At 33.9% G+C, this 10,329-nt stretch overlaps 1 protein-coding gene across 1 annotated transcript; it reads left to right on the top strand.

Annotated features, from left to right (window-relative positions):
• The first annotated feature begins 2,134 nt into the window (after window positions 1–2,134).
• LOC132278930 (receptor kinase-like protein Xa21) lies at window positions 2,135–9,691 on the top strand. Its single transcript, XM_059780839.1, has 4 exons — window positions 2,135–3,189; window positions 5,983–6,345; window positions 7,079–9,076; window positions 9,220–9,691. Exons 1-4 carry the CDS (start codon window positions 2,280–2,282, stop codon window positions 9,576–9,578), a joined length of 3,630 nt encoding a protein of 1,209 aa, XP_059636822.1. The 5' UTR covers window positions 2,135–2,279; the 3' UTR covers window positions 9,579–9,691.
• Window positions 9,692–10,329: the final 638 nt, after the last annotated feature.

Here is a 10,329-nt window from a genome sequence, read left to right as displayed (position 1 = left end):
GGAAACTATTTCCAACACTCAACACAACCAAAAGGAACAAACCCAAACTCGGAAAAGAAAAAAATAAAAATAAAAAAATTCAACGAAAAAGGAAAATTCGTAAAAATGGAAAAGAAAGGAAGGAAATGACCGGGTCATTACAGCAACTTATCGAAAAAATATATATATAGTGCTGGTGTAAAAAAAAAAAGTGTACAAGATAGAAAAAGAAAAAATATATATATTATTTAAGAATATAAATATTTGGGCCCATATTAAGTGTGTGTGTATTGGTTAGGGTTTACTAAACAAACGTGAATAAGGAGGAGAGAGAGAAATTGAGCGAAAAAATAAGTTATTTTAGGAGATAAACTTGATTAAATTTTAATTAAAAAGCGTGAATGATGATGAGGAGAGAAACAAAAAAGAATAATAAGAATAAGTTATTTTAGGAGATAAATTCTTTGGAATTAGTGTTTAATAATGTTAAAAAACAATTGCAATATAACTTATATAAATGAACTATAATATTTTGGGCCTTCTTATTGACTGGGGCCTTAGGTGGCCACCTAAGTCCCCTAAGACTCGAGCCGCCCCTGATGGCTATATACCCGAAGAGTTAGCTCATCTGCATCGATTGAAAGGAATCAATTTCAACCACAACAACTTAACCGCCACTACCAGCATTGCCACCGCCTTCCACCACTGTCGCCCTTCGCACTTTTTGTTGTTGACTTGAAATAATTGTTAAGGATAAAGGATATTATTGTTTAAAAAAAAAAAAAAAAAAAAAAAAAGTTAAAAGTAAATTTATGAAATGTGTTCGCCAAACATCTTTTTCTTATGAATTCCTTTCAACAAAATTCCTTTTCCGAAAGCATTATCAATGAAGGACTTTTGATATGAGATAGCTCCCCCAAACGAGGCTACATTCTAGTTGTTTCTGGCAGCGTCGGAATGGTTGAAGTCTGAATTTCACCTCATATGATCAAAACATAGAAAGGGCTTCTAGAGGACCTTGTTTTGGACACTGGACATAATTTGATTTCTTGATGAGCTATTGGAATACCACCAAGGAAAGAACAAAAAATAAAGAAGAAGAAATAGGAGCGGATGGCTCTGATACCGTGTTAGAATAGATGAACTATATATTCTATTGAGTGAGTAATACAATAGTACAATGGGCTTTATATAAGAGAGGTCCCGTGAGTAGGTGAGTGGAGAGAGAAAGTAAACCCTATACATTGTGATGCTATACATGGTACCGAGGGTTAGTTGAGACGACTGTAGAATAATGAAAACCCTAGCCCTAGTGTACAATATAATCTAACACTAATAAACAAATTATTACATGTCGACATGACTAGAAGTGGTTTGAAATTTAAATTTTGATTTTTTTTATTTATTGGACACGGTAAGGACACGTTTGGGACTTGCCACAATAGTTTTGTAGTTATTTTTCTTCTAAGAATGTGATTCCAATTCAATTTCAAAATATATTATGATTATAAGTTAATTAGAATAATAATATAAAATTTAAGAAAATTAAACTAACAAACTTCTATGTCTAAGTTTCGAATAAGTGATTTCATTTATTATAATATGAATAAAATGAGTAAAATTTATCTTTTATATATAATAATATTTGATATTTTTATTTTTATTGTCTATTTGTTTTGAAATATATTGTATTGTTATGTTCATATCACCTTGTACCAATTCCATGCTTCCTCGGCAATGAACAGTAAGAAAATCTCGTTTTGTGTTCAAATTTTAGTGGCTAAAAAAAAAAAAAAAAAATTAAAATTCTTGTGCAAGTCTACTTAATTAAATTTGAAATTATCAGTGGGGTAGTGAGTAGTTGGAAATTGTGTTTTAGTTCCTTTTTTTTTATTTTTTTTTTTTATTTTTTGAGTAGCCAGCCAAATGAGACTTATGCAAGTCTTCTTAACTAAATTTAAAATAACAGATCAGACTTGTGCAGGAAAGTCAAGTCTTCTTTAACTTAAAAAAAAAAAAAGAAAGTCAAGTCTTCGCAATTTAACTAATTCATGACCCCAAGCAATTATTGAATTTGTTATGTTACTGCTCAAGTCAATGCTTGACTTTATAGTTGAGAGTGTGGATAACAAATAACATCTTTTAATGAAGAACACCGGACTATGATTCAATATCCTATATAATCAATCTCTTGCATTATCCATCTTTGCTATATACAAAGTTCACAGTCGATAAATATATATATATATATATACACACACACACACACACACAAGTTCACAGCCAATTTACATAAAGTGATGGAGAAGATTTGTTTCCTTTTCTCTGTTTTAGTGTTGTTCAACTGTTCCACGATCGGCTTGGCTAAGACCAGAACTAGCTTGGCCACTGATCAATCTGCTCTCCTTTCCTTTAAAGCACACATCACTTTTGACCCTGAAAATGTATTGGCCAATAACTGGTTCACCACTAAACCAGTTTGCAATTGGATTGGTGTCACCTGTGGTCTCCTCCACCAGAGGGTCACAGCCTTAAGTCTCTCTAACATGGGCCTCACAGGCACCATCACTCCACATCTTGGAAACCTCTCATTCCTTACCTCATTCGACATTAGTTACAACAATTTCCATGGCTATATACCCAAAGAGTTGGCTCATCTGCATCGACTGAAAGAAATCAATTTCAACCACAACAACTTCAGCGGCGAGGTACCATCTTGGTTTGGGATCTTACCGGAACTTCGACACTTGCTCTTGCATAATAATAGTTTCACAGGTACCATCCCACTGTCGATATGCAACATTTCGACGTTACAAACGTTGAATATCAGCTACAATTCTCTGCATGGGAAAATTCCACAAGAGATTGGCAATCTTTCCAACTTGAAATTGTTAGGGTTGGGAGTTAATGAGCTCACAGGCTCCATACCATCCGTCATCTTTAATTTGTCTTCGTTGCAAAAAATTGATCTCGGACATAATGGCCTCTTTGATACTCTCCCAGTAGATATGTGCAGTCATCCAACCAAACTAGAAGAACTCCGTCTTCCTTATAATCAGCTTCACGGAAAAATTCAATCCAATTTATATAAATGCAGGGAGCTTCAATATCTATCATTGGCTGTCAACGACTTTAGTGGCGCCATACCTGGAGAAATTGGCAAACTCACTATGCTCAAGGAGTTGTATCTTGGTTGGAACAGTTTTGCAGGTATGATTTCACCTTCATGGCTCCTAACTCAAGGTTTAACTTTTTGAATTATACCCTATGCAAAAAGGGCAAAAATAAAAAATAAAAAAACTGTGAACAAAATTAAATAAATACTATATAACATGTAAGATTGAAAATTACTAAACTTCTATAACTGCTTTTCGATCCTTGTCAAGTTTCCAATGATATCATGCAGAATATATTATATATATATAGCATAACGGAAAAGGTAATTACTTCTTGGTATAGTAAAAATTATGTCAAAGTTTATGTTTGCCTCTAATCTTCTCTCCCACATTCCTACATAACTAAACCAATTCTGGACTTGTACATGAGACATATTCTCCATTGTTGGTTTCTTTCGTTAAAAGCTTAAACAAAGCAATTGATATTTTTGTTTGTTATCAAATCCTGATTAGTTTTGAGAGGTTTTAGGTTCAAGTGTCTTCTAAAGTTTTGTCAATTTGCACTAACCATCTCTCTTGCTTGTCAAATTACACTAACCTCCCTTGCTAGAGTTGTCGGATGGATTACATTCATAATTCCCATGAAATTATATATATATTATTTAGGGTAAATTACACGGACCTCCCCTATAGTTTGCCATAATTACAAGGACCTCCCTCATGGTTTAAAATTTTACTCTGACCTCCCCTAAAAAGAAAACCTTGGACCTCCCTTATCAGCGACGGACTGTCAATTCGCGTAACGATTGGTACGATTTTACTAAAATACCCTTACTAGGTACAATTTTACTAAAATACCCTTACTAGGATTTAATTTTTGAAATTTCTTTCATGTCTCTCTCTCTTTCTCTTTCTAAACAAAACCCAATCCTCAGTTCTTTGAATCTGCCAATAACAAGATTAAATTGATCTAATATTGAAGAAGGAAAAAGAAAAAAAGAAAAGAAAATGAAAGAAACAAAGAAGGTTGGCGATAAGATATTTTTATGTATATATCCAATTATACCATCATCAGCCCACCATCTATCAAATAATCCTTCCATGGAACCAAAAAAAAAAAAAATTCTTAACATCTCCAAGCAAATGTAACTGAATGAAGGGATTTAAGGGATCTATTTTATTTGGAAAATATATGGAAAGATTTTAATGAAGAAATTTTAGGAGTAAAGAAAGGTTGATCTAGGTCTTCTTAGTTGTCATATATATATTATCAAACACCTTCTATTATTATGTTTCTCTCTCACACATAGACAGATACATATATACATACACTAGAGTTTCTTGTATACCATTCTTTAAATCAACCCCATCCAAACACGGACCTTTGCAAATTGGATGCGACATATTTGGATGGATCTGAAGTTGCTTCAAGTTTGAGAACTGCCTTCTGTTGTCCTTAGTTGATCTCGATGGGTGTGGGTGATTCAAACCCGAAGTAGGGGAAAAGCAACAAAATGGAGAGAGTCCTAATACTCAAGAAGAAACAAAGCATAATTGGGTATATATACATATACTGATATTTTTTAATTACATTTGAGGATAACCTTGGTATTTGTGTAGATCACAGTCATTTATTAAGGTTAAAAGGATCATTGTATTAGATTAAGGGTAGTCTTGGTATTTAATCAATTAAGTTTCACGATGTCAACTACTTTTGGCATTGACTGACCATTGACTGTTAAAAAGGGAGGTCCTTGGAGGTCGGAGTAATTTTTGAAGTCATAGGGGAAGTCCCTGTAATTATGACAAACTATAGGGGAGGTCCATGTAATTTATCTTATTATTTATAGCAATAAACATACTTTTTGAAAAGACCAAAATGCCCATTGTCAAATCAACTTTACTTTTCACTTAACACTATTAAACCTCCCATTTACTTATTCTATTGTACCAACACCATTTGCTTCTCTCATTGTACCCCCCTCTGCTTTCTTCTTCAACTTGGTTTCCATAACATCATGTCCCCTCTCTCTCTCCTTTTCTAGCTTTCTCTCTATATTTATATATCTATTATCTCTCACTCCAAAAACCCAGATTTTGAAAATTGTTTTTTGAGATTTTTCTTGCCTCCAATGGATCAGCCAATCAATCCCAGTAATCAAGCACTTTATTCTTTAGGTTGTCCAAATCTGCTCTGCTTAAAAAGAAAATTTGATGTCTCCACCTTCTGAAAAAGATTCAATGTCTCTGCCACAAGAACGGCGAGGTATAGTAGTATTGTTGTACTGTTATTTTGTAGTTTAGTAGTTGTTATTAGTTGTTGTTGTTGTTGATTATTATTACTATTAATTTATTTATTTATTTGCATCACCACCATCAACATGTAAAAAGATTTAGTCTAAGCATATACTGTGTATGCACAATAAGAAAAACAAGGGCTACCCTAATATGTTGTGATGTTCACTTGATTCCATATGACATGACAAGCTGACCTCAATGATGAAATGAAGGGGAAAATATATATATATAAAATAGTTTTGAGGCTTTTGCAGAGTTGTAAATTAAAAGAGAGAAAGATAAGAAGGAGACAGAACCCAACTTGCAGAGGGAGAGTGAGGGAATCCAACTTGGAGACCCAAAAGCACATGGCTTCAGTATCTAACAATGCAACAGCAACCGTAAAATCATTTTTTACGTTGGAGGGTAATGTGTAATTCTATTTGAATAAATGGGGTCACATATGTCACCATCTTGGAACTTCGAACAAAAAAAAGTATGCTTATCATCATCTGTAATTCTGTACACAAGCTATTATATTCATTAAAGAACGTAAATTTATGTAACAGGTAAAAATTATACATAGCTTCTGATGACAACTTAATTGCAGGTGTAATTCCATCAGAACTGGGTAATCTTACCCGTTTGGAACAGTTGAGCTTACAAAATGGCTCTCTAACTGGACCCATTCCATCTTCTATCTTCAACAATTCATCTTTGAGATTTATTGATTTGTCAAACAATGGCCTATCTGGAAGCCTCCAACTGAACATCCGTTACCATTCCCCAGTTCTTGAATCCCTAATTCTTACTCACAATCAGCTAAGTGGTCAAATTCCGTCCGACTTGTGGAAATGCAAAGGGCTTCAAAGTTTGTCATTGGCATTCAATAGTTTCACCGGTGGCATATCTAAGAATATTGGGAACCTTACTTCGCTCCAATATCTATGGCTCTCTGGCAACAACTTCACAGGTATGTGTCCTATTATTCCACGTTTACCTATGACTAGTCTATGTGAGGAAAGAAATATTTTATATTAATAAACAAATTTTTATCTAAAGAAAAGAATTCAAAAAACATAAATTAGAAATTCACAATAGATATATATATATATCAATTCACTTTATCAATTTAAAATGTTAAAGATTTTGAAGAATCAAAAATTAAAATTAACCTTTAATTACACTTTTAATGGAACACATTAATGTAAATTCTTTTAATCAATGCAAAAACCAAGACGGCTATTACCTGAAGTGTAATTTAAAATGTTAAAGAATTTGAATCAAAAACTGAAATTAAACTTCAATTACACTTTTAATGACGATAAAAATTAATGTAAATTCTTTTAATCAATGCAAAAACCTTATTTTTTGAAATCCTTGAGACAGGAGTTATGAAGATGAACCATCAGCTAATTAATAATTGTATGTGTGTATATTAATGGAAGAAATAAACATTTATCAAATGGTTCTGCAACTTTAAGTGTTTTAATGAATTATATATATATATATAAAATAATAAAAAAAATAAATAATTTGTTAAGAAATAAAGAAAGGGCTTACTTATCAAAAATAAATAAATAGAGAAAGGGCTATACACTTTTTAGAATAGTATATAGATAAAATGAGGATCACAATCTAATGAATATAAATAGTCTTAGTGTTTGATGAATAACATAAAGGTGTTGGTGTTAATACTGTGGCAGGTACATTGCCTGATGAGATTGGTAACCTTAATCTGGAGGTAATCCTTGCCAACAAAAACAGCCTAAATGGCCCCATTCCTTTCAAAATGTTCAATGTGTCAACAGTGACATTCATTGACCTGGGAGATAATGAATTCTCAGGCTATCTTCCTTCCAACATGGGGCTTTTGCTTCCCAATCTTGAAGTACTTTATTTGGCCAGCAATAAAATAGGGGGAATGATCCCCAGTTCCATCTCTAATGCTTCTAAGCTTGCTGACCTGGACATGGGCATCAACTCATTCATTGGCTCTATACCCAACACACTTGGCAATTTAAGACTACTGCAGTCTCTCCTACTTTCGGAAAACAATTTTACCAGGGAATCTTCTACTCCGGAATTAGGATTCTTTTCTTCTCTAACAAGTTGCCAGAATTTACAGATGTTAGACTTGTCATTAAATCCGCTAAATGGCATACTCCCAAGTTCTTTGGGGAATTTGTCTACATTTCTTCAGGTATTTGCAGCATTTGAATGCAAAATCAAGGGCAACATCCCCAGTGGAATTGGCAACTTAAGTAACTTGCAGGTCATAAACTTGCAAAGCAACGAGTTAAGTGGAGTAATCCCAAGAACACTCAAAAGGTTAGAAAACCTTGACCGTTTGTATCTTCAGCAAAATAAACTGCAGGGACATATCCCAGAAGAGCTTTGCCAGTTAAGAAAGTTGGGAGACTTATTTGTAAGTGATAATAATCTCTATGGACCTATACCTCCATGCTTGGGTGAGCTTAAATCTCTAAGAAGGGTCTTCCTTAACTCCAACAAATTGAATTCCACAATTCCATTAAACTTATGGAGCCTTGAAGATCTGTTAGGTCTAAACCTATCTTCAAACTATCTGAGAGGTTATATACCATTAGATATAGGAAAATTGAAGGTCATAATAGAATTAGACTTGTCATGGAATCAGTTATCAGGTGGCATCCCAAACACCATTGGAGGCGCTCAATCTTTAGTTTCTCTCTCCTTGGCTCACAATAAATTTCAAGGTCCCATTCCTCAATCACTGGGAAACTTGATAAGCTTGGAATTCTTGGATCTATCAAAAAACAATTTGTCTGGAGCGATTCCCAAGTCCTTAGAAACCCTCAGGTATCTCCGGTATTTGAATGTGTCTTTCAATAAATTGGGAGGAGAAATTCCTACTGGTGGACATTTCCCGAATTTCACAGCTCAATCATTTTTGCATAATGATGCACTTTGTGGTGAATCCCACCTGCAAGTCCCACCATGCAAAACCAACACTCACCGACAATCAAAGTCGAAAAATGTGCCGCTGTTGAAATATATTCTACCCCCTATTGCATTAGCAGTTGCTGTTGTGGCCCTCATATTTGTGACGATAGGAAGTCAAAAGCAAAAGGGTAAATTACAGATTCAGGCTGATTTATCACCTCTTGAATGGAGAAGGGTTTCATATCAGGAACTTGTACGAGCAACAGAAGCATTTAGTGAAACCAATCTAATCGGCAGGGGGGGCTTTGGTTCAGTATATAAAGGAAGACTTTCAGATGGAATTGATATTGCAGTAAAGGTTTTCAATTTGCAATTAGAAGGAGCTCTCAAGAGTTTCGACGTTGAATGTGAAGTAATGCGCAACATCCGCCATCGAAATCTTATTAAAATAATCAGCAGTTGCACTAACATAGATTTCAAAGCCTTGGTACTAGAGTACATGCCTAATGGGAGTCTCGAGAAATGGCTATATTCACACAACTATTGCTTGGATATCCTACAACGGTTAAACATAATGACAGATGTTGCGACAGCGTTGGAGTATCTACATCATGGTCATACAACACCCATTGTTCATTGTGATTTGAAACCCAGCAATGTTTTGCTTGATGAGGATATGATTGCACATGTTGGTGATTTCGGAATTTCTAAACTCTTAGGTGAAGGGGATTTTATGGCCCAAACCATGACCTTGGCAACAGTAGGGTATATGGCACCAGGTGATGTTCCACATTTGTTACTTTAGCTTGTGTTCAAGTATTCTCTGCTCATTTTTAAACTAAACATGTTATGATCTTTTCCTGATAGAATTATGTTTCATTGTTTGATATTGTTTTATAATGGATGTTAATGTTGTGCATAGAATATGGAAATGGAGGAATAATATCTACAAGAGGCGATGTCTATAGTTACGGTATCATGTTGATGGAAACATTCACAAGGAAGAAGCCGACTGATGAAATTTTTGCTGGAGAGATGAACTTGAAGCTTTGGGTGAATGACGCATTAAAGGATAGTTCGTTAATTGCAGTTGCAGACACAAATTTGATGGGAAGAAAAGATGAACATTTATCAGAGAAGGAGCAATGTGTATCAGCTATCTTGGGTTTGGCGATGGAATGTTCAAAGGATTCACCCGAGGAGAGGATCGACATGAATGAAGCATCGGTTAGACTCAAGAAAATTAAAGCTTCCTTTCTAGCAAATATTGGAAGGGCTTGAAAGAAAATTCTATCAAGATTAAGACGTCTAATTTTATTGGTATTTTGTACCTCTCACATATTCTTAATCTCCAAACTTTTTATATCGAAAAGGAATTATTTTTCTTAAAACAAGCATATAATTGTTGCTTAGTCTATGGTTATGGTTGCCTAAACAAGAGCTCTCATGGACACCAGTAAGTGTCCAGGAAAATAAGGCCACATTTTAAATGTACACCTTTATATTTTTTACTGTCCCAAAATAATTGTCCCAATTGAAAACACAATGACTGTCTTTTTTGTAACATTCCTGATTTACCCATCTTGCATCGATGTTATAAAAATAATTAAAGTCTAAAACAAAGGACCCACCACAGAATAAAAAACAAAATTTAGAAGGGTATATTTGGAATTTCATACTACCATTATAATAAAAAAAACATTAAAAACTATAATCTTAAAATATTAAGTTCCTAAAAAGGGACACTTAAAATGGGAGGGAGGTCCATGTAATAAATGAGCATGGTTTTCATTACTCTCTTCTCATGTCACGTATCTCTATATGACTTTTATCTTGACAAATTCAATCGAAGAACTTTTGGATTGTATAATATCTCTTAAGCATTCAATTAAGCAAGAGTAAGCAAGTTTTTAAACATGGATGTGGCAGAGCTATATGATTAACTGATTATGAATATACTAGCAAATAGAATCATGTACACTTCTGAAATTAATTCAATAAACCTATATTTCATTGACATTAAAAAAGAAAA

The sequence above is a fragment of the Cornus florida genome, unplaced genomic scaffold (assembly GCF_030987335.1).
Source record: "Cornus florida cultivar Cherokee Brave unplaced genomic scaffold, ASM3098733v1 CherokeeBrave_3.0.0_Hap2_Chr10, whole genome shotgun sequence".
Classification (NCBI taxonomy): domain Eukaryota; kingdom Viridiplantae; phylum Streptophyta; class Magnoliopsida; order Cornales; family Cornaceae; genus Cornus; species Cornus florida.
The sequence above is the reverse complement of the archived record's forward strand: the minus strand, read 5'-3'. Positions and strand labels throughout refer to the sequence as shown.